The sequence below is a fragment of the Mus pahari genome, chromosome 1 (assembly GCF_900095145.1).
Source record: "Mus pahari chromosome 1, PAHARI_EIJ_v1.1, whole genome shotgun sequence".
Classification (NCBI taxonomy): Eukaryota; Metazoa; Chordata; class Mammalia; order Rodentia; family Muridae; genus Mus; species Mus pahari.
In genome coordinates, this window is record NC_034590.1 from 156,393,439 (window position 1) to 156,417,251 (window position 23,813).

A 23,813-nucleotide genomic window follows, 5' to 3' on the forward strand; every position below is an offset into this window, starting at 1 on the left:
CAAACCCAAGGAGTCTGCCCTGCTTAACAGTGCTCCCAGGACTCACCCAAAGACTGCTTCATCTTGGATAGTGTGACGGTCCTCAGCGCTCCAGTGGAGACATTCCGGACTGCTTCCTCAGCTACCCGATCAATCCCATTCTCCAAGGGCCCTTGCCTGGCTCCTACTTTGGCCACCTGCCCATCCAGAGGTCGTGGAAGCAGGGGCCTTGCTTTCCGAGGCCTGTGGTAACGCCCGTTGGCTGTGGCCGCAGTGGTGATGGGTGCTGGGGAAGGGGAGCGCTTGCGCCCAGGAGACTTGCCTTGACCTCGGCTGTGACTGCGGCTGCGGCTGCGACTGCGACTGCGACTGCGGCTGCAGCTTTGGACTGGGGTCTGGCTCTGGTTCTGCTGAGTATCCTCTCTGCTTGGGGGTTCTGTCAGTAGCCAGTTAGGCCTGGGAGGTCGGGGAGCCACAGGAGGTGGCTGGGGAGGAGGTGCGCATGCGCCTCGGCGAAGAGAAAAGGCATCAACTGGCACATCTTGTAGAGGGGGGATTCCCTTGTGGTGAGGAGCAGAGGCACCGAGGGAGACCTTAAGGCCCCCAAGCTTCTCCCTTATCTCTCCGTCTTCATCCTCTGAGCTGTTCACTGGTAGCAGGTAAAAGCCCCCACGGCTATCTGTGGAACATGGTCAAGGCTAACTGGCTCTTCTTGACCATCAATCAATCCCAGGACACCTTTCCAGACCCTGCTTCTTACTGTTTCCTGTGTTTCCCGAGTGTGTGCAAACACAAGGCCTAGATTTGCTCAGGTCCATGGCAGAGCCAAGAGACCAGATTTAAAAACATGTACTTTAAAAATGTCTTGTACGGGGATGTGTGAGTAACAATGGCCTGGAGGACAGTGCTTTCCTGACTACAGTGACCCTGCTCGGAGGCAAGGATGGAAGACCTGTTCTCCCTGTTCCAATGTCCCCAGGGTTGTCCCCTTTCCCCAGGTTATAGGACTCTGACTGACCAGGCACAGGGGTGATGAGATGACGTTTGGGTGGCGTGTCTTGCCTGGTAGGTCTCAAAGCAGAAGGCCCCACTGGTTGGAGAAGAGAGCAGGTCAGAGGTCAGACACCCCTGCCAGGCTCGCCACTCCCACCCCACCCCCACCCCCGACTGCAGCGCAGGAGTCAGAAGTCCCCGCCCCCGCCCCACACACTGCTGACCTGCCCTGTTCTTAAGAGCCTCAAAAGCCTCCAGTTCCACAGGCATCACCATGCTATCAAAGCGGCCAAGGTCTGTGGGGGCCACCACGCTCCTGGGGAAGGCAGGGATGTGGGGTAAGCAGGCCTTCGTTCTAGGGGGTGCAGTCATGAAGACGCTTCAGCCCTAGGGTCATTTCGTCCCACCCATCCCCAAGCCTCTCCCAACCTGATGTCTCTCAGCAACAGCAGCTTCGCGGGCCTGTCCAGGATGGCCAGCAGGGGGCGCACCAGGTCCTCCACACCACCCTCATGGACATACTGCATTTAGAGACATCACAGGTCAGACAGCAGCAGCAACTCTAGAGCTGGGTGTGGGGAAACACCAGGGCACACAGGGACCCTGGGGCCCATCGGCCATCTTCACTCTAGGACAGGGTCACCCTATCCAAGGTCCACAAGTTGGTGTGTCAGTGACCTTGTAAATGCCTGGAGTGATCCACAGATCTGCAACAAGTACCAACATCAATAATGGCATCTGGACAGGCAACTCTAAGCCTTTTACACACAGTCTCTCACTTCGAGGCCACTCTGAGATGATTCCTGTTTTACAGATAAGGAACCGAAGCTCAGGGAGAATTTGCTCAAAGCCACACAGAAAAAGACATAAAGGAAAAGCAAGAACCCAAGACATCTACCTATTGCTTGCTCTGGGGCAGGAAAAGAATGTTCAGGTGCTGGACTCCCCCACCCTTACCCCACCCCCACCCCCACCCCCACCCCCACCCCCACCGCTTTTGCCCAGGCAGAAGGAATGAATGCGAGCCCAACACTAGGCTGTGGTCCTGGCGGTTCCCACCCTTTGTTCAGGGCTAGAATGGTGATCTTGGCAAGCGGGATGGCTCTACAGCCTCTCTAGTCAGTACCCTTCTGCCTGGTACGGCCTGGATGCCACCGGCCGGGATGCCACACCCCATGGAATACTGAGAGCCAAATTACTTGGACAGCACACCGCCCCCTGGTGGTGAAAGGGAGACAACTTCAGAGAGCTCCTTGGATTATTACCACGTATGGACATAGACACAGAAATAGCTGGCCCTCTGGCCATTAGCATGAATCATCAACAAATATTTAGGAATAAATTTAAAAGTGTGTGTGTGTCCCTAGCCTACACGTATGATTACAGGGACAACAATACACTACCATATATGTGCATGTCCTTCAAGTCCACAAACACAAAATCAGTATCTGGGTGGCAAAAGAGATAGTGATAAGACCCTCTCCCAGAGCCTCAGGGACTCTGGTGGGAGCAGGGACAGATGGCCTCACGCGGCAGTCAACCGTAAGCCACTGCAGTGGGACATTATGAGTTTCTGAGAAGGGTGAAGGATCGTATGGGTGCCTTGGAAACAAGGGACCACTCCACCAACTCTTGGACACAAGGGGCAGCACAGAAGCTGAGGAGGAGAGTGCTCTGAGGGCAGGCAGGATAGCCAGTTAACAAAGGTTTCATGTGGCATCAAGGGCCCATGGAGACCCTCCGGCAGGGCTGCACAGGTTGAGAACACGGGACTAGCACCCCCCCAAAGCTATGCGGCTCATAATTGACATCAGCTATGTGGTGGCCTTGGAAGATCCTAGAAAAGCTGGGGATGGCAGATTGGGGTGTCACATCAGGGAAGGCCTAGAATGTGGGAGGAAGCAACTTGTACTCTGTTCTGCCTCATAAGGGAAGTGCACATCAGTAAGAGAGGTCTTTAAATTCCTGGTCTGAGGGATGTGGATGGACGGCTCAGGGGAGAGAGAGGAGATCCGGGCATGCCGCCGTCGTCATAAGCGCTAGGGAACTTTGCCTCTCTCTCAGACCTGTGCTCTGTTTCAGAGGGTGTGGGGTGGGGCTTTGGGTTTGCTGTGGACAGTAGATTCAGCCTACAAGGTAAAGAGAACCACAGTGAAATGAAGTCCTGGTTTGAAGAAGGCTGGGCAAAGGACGGGCGTGGGAAAGGTGCTGGTCAAAGATACAGACACAGAGCCCCTCCTAGTGGCCATATCTCAGAGTTGCAGGCTCACCAGAGCTGGAGCACTCCGCTCAAGTTAAGTTCAGAACTGAGAAGGACAGAATTTAGCCCACAGCCCTTGATAGCACCCTCCATCTGCATTCTATCGTACACCAGATCTTGGGAAAGAGAGTGTGCGAATGACCCCATCTTAGCCTTTGAGTGATACTGCATCATATATGGTCACATACGTGCATGCTATGCACATATGAATACATGTGGCATGTCAACACAACACCTCACAGACATGACAGTATACACATCACAATAACACAGACACACAGCCTCATCACAATCCAGGTAAAGGTAGGGACAAGTGGCTTTCTGAAACTGCCCAACTTGCCCACCGTGTGCAACAGATGCATGCGCCCTCCGGGGAACCCACCACAGGACCCTTGGAGTCCCGGAAACAAATGAGAGTAAAGGACTTTACAGTTCTCCTGGAGGGGTGAACAGTGCCCCGCAGCCTCCCCAACACTCAGCTCCAGGAAACCCTCCAAAACTGACTCCCTCTGGTACTGGTCGAAGAGAAAGGAGAGAGACTAGTGTGGGTACTGGGGACGGTTGAGATGGGAGCAGAGGCTCACCGACCTGAGAAACAGGAACAGGCGCTTGGCATAAAGCCATGCTGCTGTCTGTCCCAGGCACAGAGCAGGGGAGATGGGAGACAAGACTGGGGGCAGGAGAGAGCACCGTCACTTGCCTACAAGGACATTCCCCTCCTGTTTATCACCCGATTTCCTCTCCCTTAACTTAAATGTCACCTCCTCTGAGAGGCCTTTTCAGATCTCCTGGGTTACCCACGTCTGCCTTTTCACTGCGCTCTGTAGGACTGGTCACTAGAGGGACTTAGATTCTAGGTCTTGTCTACCTCCTGCCTGGGAGCTTACTGGTCATTGCCCTCCTGGCAACAAGCCCAGGTACTGGTCAGTGAACGGTAGCCCGAAACGAGGCCCAGGCCTTGAGCAGAGACTTACCCGGGAGCAGTGGCGAGTGACTGCTAGTACCTCATCGTCTGTCAGCAGCCTCCGGGCCAGGTCCTGAATGAGGGGCCGTCGACTTTCCCAGGCCTGCACCTGCTCATCCACAGTGGGTGCCTGGCCAGAGGGGCTTCCAGACCTGGCGGAGAGCAGAGCCCGGCCCCTCTCCCGGTCTGTAGGGCAGGGGCGAGAGGATGTGACAAAGTTGACAAAAGCTAATAGGATAGGGTAAGGTAGAGTTTCTCTTGGTGGGGGTGAGGCGCCAAAGAAGCCAGCCAGAGACTGAACATGCTGGGCAGAATCCCTCTAGGTCCCTGTTCCCAAACATGGCCTTCCCTAACAAACTGCCACCAATGGAGAGCCAACTCCAGCCTCCTTCACTGTCACATTAATCCCCCCAGTTGGAGTATAGACAAGTTCCCTCACCCCACATCTCTTTGGGGATCCCAACACAAGCCCTCTGTCCAGGTTCTCTTTCCTCCTTATACTTTCCAGTAAGCTAGCTAAGTTCTCAGTCTGACCCCCCAGGCTCAGCTCTAAATGAGTGTTGTTGGAAGTCGCTAAGCTGGTGGCAGGCTGTACCCCCGCCCCCCCATCTGCTACTTTCCCGTGGGGCCCTTGGGATACCGCCTTTACCTCGTCTTAGTCTCCAGGTGACAAACTTCTGCACAGGCCCCACACTCCCTGCTGTAAGGAAGAAAGAGGGGTTCAGTTCCAGCAGGATCAAGAGTTCCAGTTAGAAGACGTCAGGGTAGGGACGAGAGCCGTCAAGGGTCTTCAAGGTCATACCCAGCTAGGGACTGAACTCCCAGGCAGTGGGGAGTCGGAGGGGGTTGTGCAAGAGGAGGCAGTGTGAATAGTGCTTGTGGAGTTGATTTGGCAATGAATGAGGGGAAGAACCCAGGGAACAGCGTGGCAGTGCCTACCTTCAAGAAACAGAGAGGGAAAGAGGAATCGTGGGAGGAGAGAGGCCTGGCCAGAGAAGAAGGCGAGAACCATGAAAATCCAGCATCCTGGGAACTGAGAGATGAGAAAGCAGACTGAGGAAGGGGTGTCCCCACTAGAGAACTGTCTCTCCTACTGGCCTGTCACCCGAGGCCTCCAGACACTCAATTCTAAGGTGAAACAACATCGGGCCTCTCATTCTCTGCTTGCTTCCACCTACCCAAAGTTCACTCCCACTTCCGGAAGCAGCACCCCGCTTGTCTCCTGGGTGACCCCTCCATTCTCATTAGCCCATGCGTTGTGACTGGGCGTGTGGCCCAGGGTGACCTGTGAAATCACCTATCCATCATGTCTGGCTCCTGCCTGGCTTTTCTCTTCCACCACAGTCGTTTGTTCGGCATGAGAGATAAACCCTAGAGGGCCCCGACTGACCCCTGCAGCTGGAACTGTTTAAAAATATTCCTTTAGGCCTGGTGCGGTAGCCTATGCCTTTAATCCCAGCAGGAGACAGATGGAGACACATGAGAGAGTTTGAGGCCTGCCTCAAACAAAATGAGACCATGTTTCAAAAACAAAACAAAACAACAACAATAACAACAAAAACCAAACAAACAAAAAACCCCAAACAACAACACCAACAACTCTCTGCGCCCAGGGTTGCTAAGAGACCGTGGCATCTCATCTCCAAGTTGGCAAAGCCTTCTAAAGAAAAGGCACAGGCTTGAGGAGATCTGTCTGCTGGTACTGTGGCTGCCCTCAGACAGGTGGAAACAGTCAGTTGCTGAGCCTGGAGATGCACTTTAAAGCTAGCTGGACTCGAGTGTCTGTCTGTCCTATGCACTGAGTGTTGGTCTGTCCTATGCGACTGTATCAAGGCATCCGTGCTGACTCTGGTTTCTGAGTCTCAACTGGGTTGACAGGTTTCTTGTGGAGATCCAGAGGAAACCTATACCTGGTCTGGGCTGGGTCTAGAACCCAGGGCTAGAGAACTTGCCTGCCATGCCTGGGGTCCTAAGATTCAATTATCATGGGGGGGGGCAGGTATGGGGTGTGTGTGTGTGTATGTGTGTGTGTGTGTGTGTCTGAGAGAGAGAGAGAGAGAGAGAGAGAGAGAGAGAGAGAGAGAGAGAGGTGTGATGTGTGATGTATATGTGGTGTATGTGGTACATGTGTGTGAGTGTGTGATGTGGTGTGTGTGTATGTGGTATGGTGTGTGTGTGTGTGTGTTTGTGGTATGGTGTGTGTAAGGGTATTTGTATGGTGTGTGTGAGTGTATATGGTGTGTGGTGTGGTGTGTGCATGTGTGGCATATGTGTATGAGTTTGTGTATGTGAGTGTGTGAGTATGAGTGTATGGTGGAGCATGTGTGTGGTGTGGTGTGTGTATAGTGTGGTGTGTGAGCATGTATGTGTGGTATTTGTAAGTGTGTATAGTGTGGTGTGTGAGTGTGTGGTATGTGTGAGTATTTGTGGTGTTTATAAGTGTGTATAGTGTGGTGTGTGAGTGTGTATGTGTGGTGTTTGTAAGTGTGTATAGTGTGGTGTGTTTGTGTGAGTGTGTATGTGTGGTGTTTGTAAGTGTTTATAGTGTGGTGTGTGTGTGGTGTTTGTGAGTGTGAATAGTATGGTGTGTGTGGTGTATGTGTGTATGTGTGGTGTTTGTAAGTGTGTATAGTGTGGTGTGTGTTTGTGGTGTGTGTGTGTGTGTATGAGTGTGTATGTGTGGTGTGTATGAATGTGTATGGTATGTGGTGGTATGTATGTGTATAATGTGGTGTGTGTGTGGTGTGGTGTGTGTGAGTGTGTATGTGTGGTGTTTGTGAGTGTGTATAGTGTGGTGTGTGTGTATGTGGTGTGTGTATGTGTGGTGTTTGTAAGTGTGTATAGTGTGTGTGTATGTGGTGTGGTGTGTGTATGTGTGGTGTTTTTAAGTGTGTATAGTGTGGTGTGTGTGTGTATGTATGGTGTTTGTAAGTGTGTATAGTGTGGTGTGTTTGTGGTGTGGTGTGGTGTGTGTGTGAGTGTGTATGTGTGGTGTGTGTGAATGTGTATGGTATGTGGTGGTTGTGTTTTGGTGTGTTATGTGTGTAGCATGTTTATATGAGTGTGTGTGTGTGGTGTGAGTGTGTACATGTGGTGTGTGAATGTGTATGGTGTGTGTGTTTGGGTGTGTTATATGTGTGGCATGTTTATATGAGTGTGTGTGTGTGTGGTGTGAGTGTGTACGTGTGGTGTGTGAATGTGTATGGTGTGTGTGTTTGGGTGTGCTATGTGTGTGGCATGTTTGTGTGAGTGTGTGTGTACATGCGTGTGCATGCATGTCTCCACCTGAGACCTTCCATCTGAGCTCTGATTGAGAAGTGGCTTTCCTCAGGGATAGTTCTAGAACTGCGTTGGGCCCATGGAGCTCTGGATGGGGGATGTGAAGCCATGGCTCCCACCAAAGGCGCCTTCCGCAGCCAGCACTGCCAAGAGCACCTGACTCCAAGCTGAGCTCACTTCTTGCTGTGCCTTGAGCCTGACACTTTGCCTTTCTAAGAAGGAAGATGACTGAGAGAGTGGCCGCCCCATTTTCAGAGTTAGACACAGTGCTGACTTTTGCTCGCATTTCACCTGGTCCCCATACACCTAAGGAAGTGGCGTTTACTCCCTGAGAGGGGCAGGGCAGGGTAGGATTTCAACCTGGACCGGCCAGATGGACCCCACACCTACCTTTCTCCAGGTCCAGGCGAGGGCGGACTTTGGTGGGGCTTCTGCTATCCAGTGTCCAGGCCTCTCTGTGCCCGTCCCCTGCTGGCCGCCCCTGCCGCCCTCCCTTGAAGAAGAGGTTCATCAGCGTCTTGGAGCGCTGCAAGGCCCCCTTCTCCCCAGAGGATCCTGACTTCTCCTTCTTCTGTTGTTTCTTCTCCTCTGTAGATATGAGGGAGCCCCCGGGAGGGCTGGAGGGTGGGCAGAGAGGAGGGGGCGGGGGAGAGGAAAGGGCAGAGAGAAGGAAAGGAGGCAGTAGGGGTCTGCCGCTATTCCGAGTGAGAGCGGGTGGGGTGGGGTCTTCATCCTGCCTTCCACCTCTCTACCACACAGCACCAGGGATGGAGGGAGTCTCTCCTAAGTATCTGTAACTAAACAGGCCGGGACACCCCAAGCTGGAGGAACTGGAGTTAGGGCTGGTTTGGGGCCCAGAGCTTATCAGTTTGGGGCCTGGGACTGAGATGGGTTTGGAGCCCAGGCCTGTTTAGTGAAGTGAAACGTAGAACAGGATCTGGGGATGTTCTGGAACTGAACCTGGGACCTGGACTAGGCCCTGGGCAAAGGCAGACTTGGGGTTGCACCTTAGAGTGTGAGGCAGGTTTGTTTGGACTAGACCTTGTGGGAAAAGTGGCCCACGTGCCCCCACACACTCAACATACCCCACAGTGTCAGGTGGCTCTGCGATCGAGTGATGGGAGGTCTGGGTCGGCTGAGGGCCAGAAGCAGAGCAGTCTTGGGGGACTCTGAAAGTGCAGAATCAAGGTGTCGGGTAGAAGAGGGACCATCCGAGCGGATGGCCGTGTCCCTGAGGATGACGGTCGGCCTTACGCTGCACCAAGTTTCCACACGACTGTCCAGGTCGGGCTCGGTCTGCATGGCCGTGTCTGCCCGGCCCCAGCCTGGGCCATGGCCAGGGGGCTCCTCTGGCCCCAGACAGACATCCATGCGGTCAGAGGGCAGCGAGCCCGAGCTGCAGGGGGCGCTAGAGGCATAGGAGGAGACGCTGGAGCTGCTCTCCGAGGCTGGCGTTAGCTGCTGCAGTACCCCATTGCTCACTGCAAGGGAGAGGAGGCAGGGTCGCTCAGGGGTCTGCTTCCTTCCCCCGGGCCCTGCCGTGCTGTGCTCACCGAGGACCCTTGGGCTTCGGGGTGGAGGAAGGAACCAGAGGTGTCAGCAGAGGTCAGAACTGCTACTAGGCTTGCCACCTACATCGGGGAGGCCCTGGGAAGTCATTTCTCTCCTCACCCACTGGGGAGGCTTGAGGCCTAGCCAATCCTGGCATCCTCGGGGGAGGTTACTTATAAGCATCACTGGCTGTGAGAAGGTCCTGGAAGCATCCTGATACTCCTCCTCCCTCCCAACCTCCGCCTCCACACCCCGCCCCCCCCCCCCCCCCCCACCCGCACCCCCGCGACCAGCAAGCGCAGCCCCACCCTTGGGCCTTAGCTCTTCCCTTTCATCTCTCCAGACTCACATCTATCAAGCCAGCAGTACTCAGAAACCATCTCTTTGTAGGCAGGGTATCGGCCGGTCTCCTGTAGAAGACATGGTGGGCATGGGAGGAGCAGGTGAGGACTAGGATGGAATGGCGCGGGGGAGGGGAATACTTTGCAGCTCCACTGGGTCCAGCACTCTTACTTCCTCACCATGCTAATTTCCTCTGAAGCTTGTCACATGGCCAGCTTGGTCAGGCTTTGACTGTCACTGCCCCCTCTTGCCTTGTTTACAAGGCCCTGCCTCAGTTTCCCCCTTTCTTGCTGATTTCCTGGTAGCCTTTATCAAGATCTGATGGTTGTTGGTCTGTCCTAATCTTCGTGCATCCCAGCACCTAGCCTCACAGGGACTCAGAAACACTGTTGAACAGCCGGGCAGGGTGGCTCGAACCTAGAATTCTAGTGTTTGGGTACTTGAGGCAGGAGGATCTAGAGTTTGAGGCCAGCCATGGTTATATAGGAAAACCTAGCCTGGGCTACACAGGGAGGATCTACAAAAGGAAGAACAATGCATGCATGCGCACTCAGAGGACAGAGTGAGCGAACTGGGGAAGAGCTGGAGTTAAGAATGCTTAAGACACGAGAGATGGCTCAGCGGTTAAGAGCACTGGCTGTTTTCCGAAGGTCCTGAGTTCCAATCCCAGCAACCACATGGTGGCTCACAACCATCTGTAATGAGATCTGACACCCTCTTCTGGTGTGTCTGAAGACAGCTACAGTGTACTTAGATATAATAATAAATAAATCGTTGAGCCAGAGTGAGCGGGGCCAACTGGAGGGTGCAGGGCCGACTCAACTCCCAGCAACCACATGATGGCTCACAACCATCTGTACAGCCACAGTGTACTCATATACATAAAATAAATAAATACATTTAAAAAAAAAAAGAATGCTCAAGATATTAGAGAAGGAAAGATGGATGTGAGAGAGATGGCAAAATGGAGGTGCGAGTGAAGTACGGAGGGGCTGCTGAAGCGTGGAACGAAGCTGGGTGACAAGCCGCAGAGGTAAAGCAGGAATCCTGGTGGACTCTAAGAAAGAGTCACTTCTGTGAACACAAAGACCTGATCCTTAAGTAGGCATGGCCGCCACACAAATAATGAAACAAGCCATGCCCAGGCAACCCAGCCTCTGCTGTAGCCCAGACTCTTTAGGCCTGTGCCCCAGAGATCCCTGCAACCCAGGTCTTACACATAGCTCTAGCTCCCACCCTGTACAGTAGTCCTTCACCTTGAGGCCTTCCCCCACGCTGAGGAAGAGCGACTATGCTAGAAATGGGGAAAGCTAGACCAGAGCTAGGCCAGGCTGCTGACCAGCAGAGTCACTGACCAGGTGGGGGTGGGGCTCTTTGAGCCTCAGTTCCCTCTTTTGCCAAATGGGCAAGAAAAGAGTTGCTGCTCTCTCTTCGTGTGGCTGTGGGGTTGGGGGACAGTGGCAGAAGAAGGAGCCTAATTAAGAACTTGGTGTTCTGGGGCTGGTGAGATGGCTCAGTGGGTAAGAGCACCCAACTGCTCTTCTGAAGGTCGGGAGTTCAAATCCCAGAAACCACATGGTGGTTCATAACCATCCCTAACAAGATCTGACGCCCTCTTCTGGAGTGTCTGAAGACAGCTATAGTGTACTTACATATAATAATAAATAAATTAATTAATTTAAAAAAAATTCTCCAGGCAATGGTGGCACACGCCTTTAATCCCAGCACTTGGGAGGCAGAGGCAGGTGGATTTCTAAGTTCGAGGCCAGCCTGGTCTACAGAGTGAGTTCCAGGACAGCCAGGGCTACACAGAGAAACCCTGTCTTGAAAAACCAAAAAAAAAAAAAAAAAAAAAAAAAGAACTTGGTGTTCTAGGCTGTAGAGATGGCTTAGTGGTTAAGACCTCTTCCAGAGGTCCTGAGTTCAATTCCCAGCAACCACATGGTGGCTCACAACCATTTGTAATGGCATCTGATGCCCTCTTCTGGTGTGTCTGAAGAAAGCTACAGTGTACTAGTATAAATAATAATAAATAAATCTATTTTTTTTTTAAAAAAAAAGGAACTTGGTGTTCTGAGAAGTTCCTCCCCTAGTCCGGCCTCTCCCCTGCTCCCAAGTGGTCTGGCGCACCTTGATGGTCAACATGATGTGCGTTTGGCCCTTCAGCACCTCCACGGCCTGGCTGTGGCTGATGTCATCGAACCTGACACCGTTGGCCGCCAGGACCTGGTCCCCCACTTTGATGCCATTCTCTTCAGCCAGCCCCCCATGGTCCACTCTGGTGATAGACGGGTGTTGGTTGATAAGACCCTGACCTGCCTCCCTCTCCACCATCCAGACCTCTTCCCTTGGCTTTAGCAGTGCCCACCTACATTCCTTGGCCCTCTTCTGTTGACAACACCCTCTCCCCAGGCCCTATCCTGAAGCCCATCCCCAGACTCCACTTCCAGCCCCACCCCCAGCCCGATACCTAGTTTTTACCCCAGCACTCACTTGGACACGTAGATACCCAGGCCAAACTCCTTGCCCCCTCGGATGTTGAAGCCTAGGCAGAAGTCATCGGAAGTTGTATAGAGATGGACGATGCGGCGCACACCGTCTTCTGAGCTGCGGTCCGACGGTGTTGAACTGCACTTCTCTACTACCAGTCTCCGGTTTACTACATCCACCCTGCCACAGCACAAGATGCCCTGATTCCAGCTCCTCCAGGAACACCCCGTCTAAAAACCCTGGCAACTAATTGGGAAAAGGATGATTCCTATGTGTGAGGGGGTCAGGGACGAGGAGCAGCGTTCTCCTGCCTCAGAACAGGCAGCGGAATGTAGGTTCCATCAAACATATGAAACAATCCGAACCACCCCATCACCTGTCTCTACTAAGCAGCCCCCAAAGCCCCATTTCTGCTCCTTACAAAGCCCCAGGGGGAGATAGATGCCCAGAGGGGTACGTGGCTCAGCCCTCAGAGAACAGAGCCGCTGGGCAGGGGCAGGGAGGACATTGAGCAGGGGCAGGGAAGTCACTGGGCAGGGAGTCTGGGACAAGGCCAGGCGCTACTCACCATGTGGTCTTCTCCTTGGAGAACTTGATGCCCGGCACACGGCCCATGCGCCGCACCATCATGTGCAGGCAGCTGCTACTTGTCAGCAGCCGCACGGCGCTACCCATTGTGGTACTCTCTAGGCTCATCCCATTCACCTCCGTGATCTTGTCTCCCACACACAGGCCAGCCCGCTCTGCGCAGGAGCAGGGAAGGATGAATCCTCCAAGTGGGATCCACAGGTCTGTCGACGGCGCACTAGGCTCTGTTCCCTAATCCACTGAGCAGGAGTGGGCTCTCCCTCCCATCAGTCCCTCCCCTTTGAGATGATTGCCACCCTTGGACAGCTAGCTTCTGCTACCCGCTAAAGAGGGAGGCACATCCCAAGCCACGCTCACCTTCAGGGGCCCCTGCTCACCTGCGCTGCTTCCCTCCTCCACCTTGCTGACAAAGATACCCAAGCCATGCTCAGAGCCACCTCTCACGCTGAAACCCAGCCTCCCCGAAGGGCTCTTCTCCACACGAACGGCGTGGATGATGTCACTTTCGTCACTGTTGGCTGGGAGGATAACCACAGAGGAATGACCTCCACATTAGTTCTGGCCACCGAGCATGTGGGTGTCCCCAGCTAAGGCTAGGCTTCTGTGCGGAGCCGCCCACATGATACTCAGTGTCCCAAATGGAGATGGTATCCAAGTTCCCTCTGGATAATTCTGAAACCGTAGGCCATTGGCTGACAGTGTGGGAACAGGTGAGAACGACCTGGTTAGATTCCATGCTCTGCCTTCCTCCTCCAGCGTGTGTGTGTGTGTGTGTGTGTGTGTGTGTGTGTGTATGATGTTTTCCGAATTCTTATGTGCAATGCCCTTCTGAGTGGCAGATGGCAAAAAGGAAGGTTCAAGATTCCATTGGGGGGAGTCTGGGGCTTTCCACTTGCAACAGAATGAGCTCCAACTCCAAACGGCTGTGGAGCTATCCACAGACTACATTAGATGTTCAGTGTGTAACTTAAGGGCAGGGCCAGGCTAGCACAGGGGAGTTAGAGACAGATTTTCTTTTGTGCTGGGACAGACGGCGGGCTCTCTATCTGGAGGCATGAAAACTGAAACTTGGGTAAATTCTTGACCAGGATCTAATGGCGGAACGAAGGAAGCCTCTTCCATCCTGTAGACTCTGATTCTAGGGGTAGAGCGGTAGGAACTACCCGGCTACCGGAGGACCGAACCTCTAATTCAGCATGCTGCAGTTGAGAGCCCGTAGCAAGGGACAGGAAAGAGGCAGGGCGGCTGGTTCTTTAGAGAAATGAAAGGGGGAGAGATTTGGGCAGTGGAAAGAGGTTATGTGGGAGGCACACACACACACACACACACACACACACGCTTCAATTTGGTCTATCAGGTTACAATGTGTGGCCAGGACAGATGGGGCTGAAATCCCCGAGGACAGCCTGGACAGGGTGGTATTTGGTCTATCAGGTTACAATGTGTGGCCAGGACAGACAGGGACCCTAGAGCTTCTTAACCAGTTGTCATCACACAGTTCTCAGGCCCCATCAGGTCTTAGCTAAAAAAGCCTTTAGCTTTCTGCCCTCAGCCCACTTCCTTCTCAGCTCCTCCTTGGGGATGGACCCCTATGCCCTGGGTCATTGGGATGTTGAATCTGAGCTTTTGTTTGTTTTAGGTTTTGGTTTTTTTGTGTGTGTGACAGAGTCTCAATATGTATCTCTGGCTGTCCTGGAACTCACTATGTAGAGTAGGCTGGGCTCAAACTCAGATTCTGCCTCCCAGGTTCTGGGACTATGGTGTGGGCTACTGTGCCCTGCCACATCTGAGCTTTGAGAACAGGGGTGTGGATTCTCTCAGGACAGAATTGTCTCTCCCTCATCTGACCTGAGTAGGCCACTGGCCCTCCTTGCCGTTCTCTAACTGGTATATAGGAATTGTGTGTACTTTATCAGCCAGCCATTCCTGTCTGTTTTAGGGGAACTCTAGGCTACCCTTGGCCCTGTATGACTTTCCATGTCTTCCTCTGCCACCTCTGGGGGCTTTCTCCTCCATCAGTCACCTTCAGACATTCTGATCATTTTTATTTTATTTTTTTGGTGGCTCATACGAGCTAGAAACTGTCCCCTCCTGTACTATTCTCACTTTGACTTTGTTTTGGGGGATGACGAGGGCTGACTCTTTGCTTCTCTTTCCCCTCTCATCTTAGACATCACTTTCTCAGAGAAGCTTGGCCCAGGGCACGGTACCAATAGCAGACACAACATCACTGGAAAACTTGTTAAAATGAGAACCCTGAAGTGCTCCTGGGCAGACTCGTAGTCCTGAGGTGAGGAACTTGGGGCCTTGTGTGTTAGGCGAGCACTCTGTTAAACTGAGCAGAGCTATTGTGAGACAGTATTATGGTGTAGGCCAGGTTGACCTTGAAGAGAGCATTGCAAGAGCTTGGATTGTGAGTAGGCACCACCTTGTCTGGCTATAATTCTTATTGTTTTCGGCTTTTGTCTTAAATGTAAGTGCTAAGTACAGTAGCCCAGACATAGAATCTTATCACCTAGAAGACTGAAGCCTGTGGGTGGAGAATTCAAGGTCAGCTGTAGTGAAACTTTGTCTCAAAGCAAACAAGTCAGGTGTAGTGCCTGGGCGGGAATCTCAACCCTCTGGAGCTGAGGCAGGGTTGCCACAGGCTTGAGACTGGTTTGGCCTACATAGCAAGTTCTGGACCAGCCAATACTCTTATCTCAAGAATTTATCTTTAAAAGAAGCAACAACAAAATCAATAAAAGTTAAAAGAAAAAAAAAGCAAGCTAAAATAGCCAAACCACATACATTACAGCTTAAATTCCGGATGCCCATAAAATAAAATAAGAAAATCCAGATACAATGGCGCACACTTTTAGCCCCAGCTTTCCAGAGGCAGAGGCAGGTGGATCTCTGAGCTCAAGGCCAGCCTGGTCCATATTGTGAGTGCCAGGACAGTCAGGGATAGACAGAGAAACATCTCAAAAAAAAAAAAAAAAAAAGGTATGTCATTTATGTATATGAATGCTCTGTCTGCAGGAACACAGAGAGGGGAACTGATTCTATATGGATAGTTAAGAAACACCATGAGTGTCCCAGGAATTGAACTCAGGACCTCTGGAAGAGCAACCAGTACTTTTTAATTGCTGAGCCATCTCTTCAGCTCCCTCCCAATCAATCTTCTAAAAAATTCCATGTGCTTACGTACATATTTATTTAAGGTGTGTATGTATCTGCACATGTGTATGTCATGGGACATGTACAGAGGTCAGAGGACAGCTTTTGAGAGTCAGTTCTTTCCTACAGTATGGGGCCTGAGGTCTCAGGTCATCAGGTTTGGCAGCAGATGCCCTTCCACACTGAACCGTCTCACCAGCCCCCTGTCTGCCTTCTAGTTGTCTTCTTGGGCAATTCTGGCACGAGTCTAGCTTGAAAGTGTTAGGAACACTGCCCTGTCTACTAGTCACCATGATTTTTTCCTTCAGAATTGTTCTATCTTGTGTCATATTGTTTATTTGTGCATTGTTTACTGTTGCTTGGAAGTCTGCAAGCTTCATCATGGGCTTTTGCAGTTCTTTCCCACCAACACATCTCTAGTTCTTGCACAGTGCATAGTATCTGACAGGTATTTTTGATGAATGAGCAGATGAGTGAATGGATGAAAAAAATTAATGAGCAAACTAGGAGAGGAGAAAGAGGTGGTTGGAAAGGGTCATGTCAGCCAGGTACTGGTGTCACACGCCTTTTAACCCCAGCTCTTGAAGCAGAAGCAGGAGACTCTGAGCTCAAAGCCAGCCTGGTCTACAGATCAAGGTCCAGGACAGCCTACACAGATAAAGCATGTCTTGAAAAAAACAAAACTAAACAAAGAAAAAGAAAGAAGAAAGGGAGGAAGAAAGGGAGGAAGGAAGGAAGGAAGGAAGGAAGGAAGGAAGGAGGGAGGGAGGGAGGGAGGGAGGGAGGGAGGGAAGGAAGGAAGGAAGGAAGAAGAGAGAAAGGGTTATCCTGCTTTCTAGCTCCTTTGGGTGTTTCTGCTTCTTGGTCAATGGCATTGGTGACCTCAACAGTACCTTGATGCTTGCCTGAGGGCGGGGCCTATAGTGGTCATTGACAGTGATGGAAGTGAGCAAGCCAACCGTATCCTGGGTAGCTGCCTTTGGAAGGGAATAGAGACTTGTAGTTGCATGGGAAGAAACAGCAGACCTGAAAAGTCCAGTCTGGGATCCAGCCAGAGGAACCATGGTGGCTCAGAAAAAGGAGAGGGGTTGGAGATATGGATCAGGTCCTGTCCACAGAGAGCCAGTCCCACAGGGCCTCGCTCCCCTCCTGGCATCCGAGGCTCTGTCTTGCTCACAGGCTCTTTGTCGCCTCACATCTGTCACTGTCATCTAAGCACCTGCCTCACCATGCTTCCTGCTGTTCACTTCTGACTTTTGTGGGGCGATAGCTGCAACCCCCACCAGCTGTTCTTGTTTGTGTCTTGAAGTTTTGACTATGCTTCATATTCCTGTAAGGTGAAAACTGAGCTCCATCTCTCTAAGTCCCCTGCAAGACCTAACCAGGGTAGATACAGAATTGGTGGCCATGGTATAGTGCCAGGCAGCCATACAGTCATTCTCTCCGAAGGACCCAGCTCTGGGGCTCTCACTCCCTGCCTCTGGCTCTCATTCCTCCTTTCCCCACCCCCACCCCCGCTCTGCCTTTTCATGGACATTTGCTGCTGTGTCTTTTGGTCCCTCTTCCACATTCTGAAGTCTGGGCACTGACGCCCTACCGTCCCCCACAGTATTGGTCACACAAAATTGTTTGGTGGAAGATCTCCATCCTGCTTCACTCCCTAAGGTACACACAAATGGATTCGGAGAAAGACAGAGTTCAAGGGATGGAGGGGGCTGATTCAGCGAGCTGCCTTGTGAATCCCAGGGGCTCACGTATGCTTTTTCCATAGACTATGGTTCCACCTCCCACCTCTGATCCTTCTACAGCCCTGCTGTCTTAAAATAGTGGCTGCAGGGTAGGCAAGGGTAGATGAAAGATGATCCCGTTCCCTAAGACGCTCTGCTCTTGAATTCGCCTAACCATACTGACTCTGCTTCCCACCCTAACTGGTTCCCGTTGTCCTCAGTGCTCCCGTTCAAGCCACTCCTGGGCCCCACACCCACCTTCGATGGGGGAGTTGATGAGGATGACACGGCCCATGGGCGAGGAGGCTCGAATTCCTCGGGAGGGCCCATTCAGCAGGCGCTGCTGCTTCCTCAGCAGGTATCGTGTTGCTGTGGAGCCTGAGTCGCTGCCCAGGTGTCCTCGGGAGGAGAGGGAGCTCAGGGAGCCAGAGCTGAGTTCTCCTAGACCCAGTGGGTCAAAGCCTACCGTGAAACCACGTGCCATAGCAGTGAGGCTAGGGCAGTGCCCTACAGATCCGGACGGAGTCCGCCTGCCCTCCGAAGGTTGGCTCTTGGTCTTCCAGGCTCCATGAGTTTTCTCTGTGGGGCTGGAGTCCTGTTAAGGCAGAGCTCACTGAGCTGAAAAATAATGTTTCCTCTGGCCACCCTGTTCTGGAAAGTCTGCAAGACAGAGCAGCTGATCCCAGGACACTTGGAAGAGAGGGATCTTTCTGATGCAATTTCAGTCTGAATGCTTCTTAGGAGTACAGGCTCCAGATCTATGTAGGAAGAACAGGATTCGGGGGAGAGGGATGAGTGCTGTCCCATTGCCCCGGCTTCTGCACTTCCTCCTGACTTGAGCATCCTGTCCTCTTATATCTTGGGTCCCTCGCCTCTCCCACCCTGGGCCCAGAGGAGATCGGCCCAGTTCTGCACCATCTTGGATTTGGGGATTTGTTTCTACAAGGCCATTGGGGAGTTTTCCTTCGTCCCTCCATTCCTGCATTGCTGTTCTCAATGGAGGCATCTACCCAGTCTCCGGTCCTCATCTGATACTCAGAGAGTAGATGGGGGTCAAAGCAGGCTCTTGAATTTTAAAAAGAGAGAGGAGAATGGGTGTCACTACAGTTTACTGCAGCATATTTCCTGTGTCTATGTATATGGGTAGGGGCTAGCCTCCCGAGCTGGACTTCAGGACCTGGGACAGCTGCGGTCGAGCTTGCCCCCCACCGCCATCCCCAGGTGAATGTCAGGCTCCAGGCTGTAGCTATGGGTCTAAAGTCGCTGCAAGACCCTATCCCAGGACTGGGTGATCTGGAGAGAGCCCCACAAACCGCTAGTGCAAAACCAGGGGTCACGCCCTCCAGAGCATTTCTGTAAACCAAATAGCAGCCCTCCCCATGTAGGACCTCTTGCACCGCTACCTCTAGGACCTGGCCACCTCACCTGGTCCCGTGTGCTGCCGCTGCCCTTGTCACCCGCCGGCGGGCGCGAGACGGTGAACTAAGGACCCCGCCCACGCTCCGTGCAGCTGCCGGAATAGAGCTGCCCTGCGTGGTCCTGGGATCCCATTGGCTGCTGAGACCGCCAATCATTTTCTTCTAGCACCTTTGGTAGCCTGTCCGGATTGTAGCTCCTTACCTGTCTGATATCTCTGGGCTCTGCCCGCCCCAACTCTGAACCCCCACTGGTCGTTGGAACTTAGGAGTTGGCTCTAGAACCCCTCGCTGGCTACTAGAATCACATCTTCTCCGGGCCACGCTAGCTTCCTGAAATTGCCATCGCTTCCGTAGTCATTCCTGAGGTCTCTGTGGGAGAATGTCACAAACGAAAGAGCTGAACGTGAGCCTGAGATGAGCAGGAATGAAAGCTGCAACCTGGCTGTGTCGCGGCCGTGCTCTGGATGCTGATGGATAAGGGATGTGTGTGTAATGCCTTCTTCACCTTCTGAGTCGAAAAAAAAAATGTTTCTCTGGGCACCCTGTTCTGGAAAGGCCGCACAAAAGAGCAGCTGATCCTCATCTTTCTGATGCGCCTGCTTGGATGCAGGCAGAGATTATGGGAAACTCTGGCCGTGCACATCCCTGGGACTGGGGTGTCAGTCTGTGTACGGATAAGTGTTGGGGGTGCAAAGAAACTGCTGGCACAGTGGAGTTGGGGATTAGGTGGCAAGGGGGACTGGGAACACAAAAGGGGCACAGACACCACAACAATGTGCCTGGAAAGAGATGCGAATGATGAGGATCTGCAAGAGGAGCCTCTCAGACCTGGAGTAGCAGACCAGGATACAAGCAAGGAGAGCCAATTGCCAAGGCAGCCATCAAGTAAACAAGCAGTAATCCGAATCCCTCCGGGCGTTGCACCATCAGAGAGGCCCGCCCTCCACGCCGCTCACCCGCACCCAGTGCACCTAGACTGGGTGCTGCCGGAGTGGGTGCCTCCAGAGGCAAGCTAGGGGACTGCAAGCGAAGGAGGCAAGTGGGGCGGCTCCTCCCCTTTTCTCCCTGGTTGGGAAGGCGGCCAGAACTGCTTCCCACGACTGGGTCGAGTTTGGTTTCTACGGCCTGGTCTGGGAGAATCACTCCAAAGGACCTCCACTGTCCCGGAACTCTGCCAAGAGGGGGGTGGGTCTGGCGAACGAGCTTAGGGAGCCCCCGCCCTTCCCTGCTACTCAGCGTCACGCGTGACGTCCTGGTGATGGCTGGGAGGAAAGCGGAGAGCAGTGAGGAAGGCGGGTCTGAGAGCTTCTAGAGGCTGAAAACCCCGGAAAGCGTGAGTGCCGGCTGCCTTGGGAATCAGCAAAGTGCAGGCAGGGGTGAGGGCTTGGGCTCAGAAGAGGAGGCTTGCCTTGAGAGGCGCTCTCTCTTATGGGAATTCCATATTGCGTGGTCTGTTAGGATCTGTAGGGCACAAGGAGGGGTTGGTTGGGTGAGGCTGTGTGTTAGGCATGCTTTCAAATGTCTGCAAGTGGATAGATACAGCTGAGCGTGTGTGTGTGTGTGTGTGTGTGTGTGTGTGTGTGTGTAACGGTATTCTGGCTGGTTGGCTAGTGTGACTCTAACCTGTTTGTGTTCTGGGGAGGGTGTGCCTGTCTTTGTGTATAAGTATGTGAAAGTCGGGCGGGGACTGTGTCTACTGGGAGGGAGGAAGTGGAGTTGGAGGGTATTAGTCATTCTGCAGGATTTTTGCCTAACACAGCCAGATGGCTGTTCTTGGCATTCCTTTTTGTGCTGGGCAGAGGAGCGTCCATTGAATCTCGCCCTTTCCTGGGGTTTTTCTGAGGCTCAGAGAGAGTTGGGTGGGAGTCTGCGTCAGCTCTATTCAACCCAGGATCAGGGAGAGCCCGGAGTTATTGTGCAGGAGTGGGAGCAAGTGGGTTTGAGGAGGATATGTGGGTGCTCACATGCTCACAAATGGCTGCCACTCCAGTGCTGTTTGAGATCTGGTGCCGATCAGCCCTCAGGTGCCTAAAGTCTCCTCCAATCAGGGGCTTGAGTGTGGAATGCCTTCTGTCATTTTTCCAAACAACCTTGGAAGTTTTTATCTAAGTCTTGGGGCAGCTGGGGCCTGAAGCTGTAAAGGGCTTGGGTGAGTTATCCATGTTCTGTGTTCCTATAGCAAGAGCTCAAGATAGCTGCCCCAGATTAGCTGCTGGTGGTGAATCAACCGTACGTGTACACACACACACACACACACACACACACACACACACACACACACACACGTAAATCCTGCATCAGGCCACATTGTCAGGAAAGCTATATTCTTGGTGCTGGTCTTCCCTCTTGCTCTTCAGTGGCCGTATATTCCTGGCTAAAACACTACCTAGGGAACAACTCCTCCCCCACCCTTGTTTATGGATCTGGAGTCACCTTGAACACCTGCAAGCACTGGTCAGTTTCTGGGGCCAGAGCAGAGCCGCCAAAGTGTCTCCCAAGTGAAGGAAGTCCTTGGACCTGATCCTTATTCTTGCTGCCTTGCAGAAGATGGGTGACTTGCCCTTAAATATCAACATCCAGGAACCTCGGTGGGACCAAAGCACATTTCTAGGCAGAGCCCGGCACTTCTTCACAGTCACTGATCCCCGAAATCTGCTGCTGTCCGGGGAACAGCTGGAAGCTTCCCGGAACATCGTGCAGAATTACAGGTGAGCCTGCCTCAAATCATACCACTGCGACACAGCACTTTAGCTCGGCGGATCTGAGGACATTTGGGCTGAGGAGACAGCCCTGTGTGTTATGGGTAGGCGGCAGCTCTGCTGGTCACAGATCCTCAGTAATGACACTTCCCAGTGCTGTCCACTCTGCAAGGACAAAGAGAGTCCCATGCAGATAGAAAGGCAACCCTCCTTGGGAGGTTTAACTCTTGGAATGTCCTCCAGCCATTCCAACCCCCCTGAAAACCACCATCACTGCGACCCCGGAGAAAATGTGGGGCCACCAAGGATGTGGAAATAGAAAGGCACACCTACGAGACGCTTTGACCTCCCCCGGGGACAGGGAGGTCCTTTACTCTGAGGTTGGGTTCAAACTTCCTGATCCTTTGCCCAGAGTCCCCTGAGGCAAGCAGCAGAGACAAGAAGGGCAGGTCTGACCCCTGCCACAGCCTGCTGGTTTCTTGCCAATTTCTACAGGGCTGGTGTGGCAACCCCAGGTCTCACTGAGGACCAGCTATGGAGAGCCAAATACGTGTATGACTCAGCATTCCATCCGGACACGGGGGAGAAGGTGGTCCTGATTGGCCGAATGTCAGCCCAGGTGCCCATGAACATGACCATTACTGGCTGCATGCTCACCTTCTACAGGTAAATCTTATCCCATGTCCCCTTCCTGAGTGCTGTGCCCCAGAGCATGGCTGGGTGTCTAGAAGTCTCCTTTCTACACCTTTTCCGGTCAAGGACAGTGGGTGGGAGAATACGTGAGCATCCGTTCTGCTTCTCAGGACCCAGCCTCCATCTGTGTAAGGTGTACCTGCAAGGCCGATGAGGCCCAGTTTGGGGACCATGAGCTAAGTCTCACCTGCGGAGTTAAGGAACCTTGAGGGTTTCAATATTGGGGGTTCAAGGATGGGGGGATATTGTGGAAGGGCAGATATAAATAGCCCATCTTTGCACCCTCAGGAAGACTCCGACTGTGGTGTTCTGGCAGTGGGTCAATCAGTCCTTCAATGCTATTGTGAATTACTCTAATCGCAGCGGGGATGCTCCCATCACTGTGCAGTGAGTGTCCCCCATCCCCAGTCATTCCTGGTCCCCAGAGAACCCTGTGCCAGTGACTCGGCTCTCCTTTCAGCTGCAAGTTCTGTTCACCTCCCACCTGAGGGCACTCAGTCCTATTGTTATTTTGTCCTTAACTGATGTGTTTTGTGGATCCATTGCCCTTTTGAAGGAAGAAGGCTTTCCACAGATGTTTACTGCAGCGGGGGGGGGGGGGGAGGGCTTTCAATGGAGGTTACCCTCTGACACCCCCTGCACTGGAAACCTGTAATGTCCCTAAAGGAAACTCGGGCTGGACTCATCTCTCCCTGTGACCTAGGCTTTTCCTCCACAGGCAGTTGGGGACAGCCTATGTGAGTGCCACCACTGGGGCTGTGGCTACTGCTCTGGGACTCAAGTCTCTCACCAAGGTAAAGCCTCCCTATGCCTATTGACCTCTCACGAATCCTTTACCCATTGTCTTCCTCCTTGATACCCTCTCAAGAGGCTCTCCATATCCATCCCAAGTTCCTCCCTACCCATGGTCCCCAGAGCCACTGAACCCCCCCTTTCCTCCCCCAGCGCCTGCCCCCGCTAGTCGGTCGATTCGTGCCCTTTGCAGCTGTGGCCGCTGCCAACTGCATCAACATCCCCCTGATGAGGCAGAGGTGAGTGGTCCCGGCTCCTGGCACAGGACTGTCCAGGGCATACATGGTCCTGCAGAGCAGCCGGTGGCAGGAGCATTCTTCTCCATCAGCAGATGCGAGCGCCTGGGACCTGGCTTATACTGACCCTGTGTTTGAGAACAGCCAGTTCCCACTCTGTGAGAATTTGCCCTGAGGTGAGGTGAGACTGAAGGGTGCAGGGTTTTAGCAAGGCCACTTCACCGAGAACTTGCTGAGAGGGCCAAGGTGTGGGTCAGCAGCAAAACCGGCTCCCCCATGACCTGAATGAGAAGGAACACTGCATTTGATAGTCAGGTTGAAGGTGACTTTCAATAAGCTCAAATGTACCCTGACATGTCTTATGCCACCATCAAGGAAATCACATTTCGGGCAGTAGTGATATCAGTGTGTTGGTTATAAAACTCTATGTACTTGTTTGTTTGGTTGGTTGGTTTTGAGACAGGGTTTCTCTGTACAGGCCTGGAACTAACTATGTAGACCTGGCTGGCCTTGAATTCAGAGGTCCTGCCTACCTTTGCTTTCTGTGTGCTGGGATTAAACACTTGGCTCACACAACATTCTTTTTTTTTTTTTTTTTTTTTTTTTTTTTTTTTTTTTTTTTTTTTTTTTTTTTTTTTTTTTT

The 23,813-nt window shown here is 52.7% G+C and overlaps 2 protein-coding genes across 4 annotated transcripts in view; one reads left to right on the forward strand and one right to left on the reverse strand.

The window, feature by feature from the left end:
• Nucleotides 1-18,789, reverse strand: part of Pdzd7 (PDZ domain containing 7) — a 20,515-nt gene extending 1,726 nt beyond the window's left edge. Inside the window, exons 1-15 of the mRNA XM_021197558.2 lie at nt 18,758-18,789; nt 17,591-18,090; nt 12,824-12,964; nt 12,427-12,601; nt 11,862-12,038; nt 11,499-11,646; nt 9,376-9,436; nt 8,561-8,956; nt 7,866-8,063; nt 4,846-4,896; nt 4,207-4,382; nt 1,402-1,493; nt 1,197-1,288; nt 998-1,069; nt 47-658 (exon numbers count right to left, since the gene is read on the reverse strand). Of these exons, the coding sequence (XP_021053217.1) occupies nt 47-658; nt 998-1,069; nt 1,197-1,288; nt 1,402-1,493; nt 4,207-4,382; nt 4,846-4,896; nt 7,866-8,063; nt 8,561-8,956; nt 9,376-9,436; nt 11,499-11,646; nt 11,862-12,038; nt 12,427-12,601; nt 12,824-12,964; nt 17,591-17,816 (2,617 nt within the window). The 5' untranslated portion in view covers nt 17,817-18,090; nt 18,758-18,789. The remainder of the gene's footprint in view (nt 1-46; nt 659-997; nt 1,070-1,196; nt 1,289-1,401; nt 1,494-4,206; nt 4,383-4,845; nt 4,897-7,865; nt 8,064-8,560; nt 8,957-9,375; nt 9,437-11,498; nt 11,647-11,861; nt 12,039-12,426; nt 12,602-12,823; nt 12,965-17,590; nt 18,091-18,757) is intronic.
• Nucleotides 18,790-18,993: 204 nt separating this feature from the next.
• Sfxn3 (sideroflexin 3) overlaps nt 18,994-23,813 on the forward strand; it is a 9,685-nt gene continuing 4,865 nt past the window's right edge. The window contains exons 1-6 of one of the 3 annotated variants that reach the window (XM_029546201.1): nt 18,994-20,083; nt 21,298-21,458; nt 21,945-22,115; nt 22,431-22,529; nt 22,861-22,936; nt 23,088-23,173. In XM_029546201.1, coding sequence (XP_029402061.1) covers nt 21,298-21,458; nt 21,945-22,115; nt 22,431-22,529; nt 22,861-22,936; nt 23,088-23,173 — 593 coding nt within the window. In that variant the 5' untranslated portion in view covers nt 18,994-20,083. Of the gene's footprint in view, nt 20,127-21,294; nt 21,459-21,944; nt 22,116-22,430; nt 22,530-22,860; nt 22,937-23,087; nt 23,174-23,813 lie in introns of all 3 variants that reach the window. The other 2 variants (XM_021197295.2, XM_029546205.1) reach the window with 2 other exon arrangements.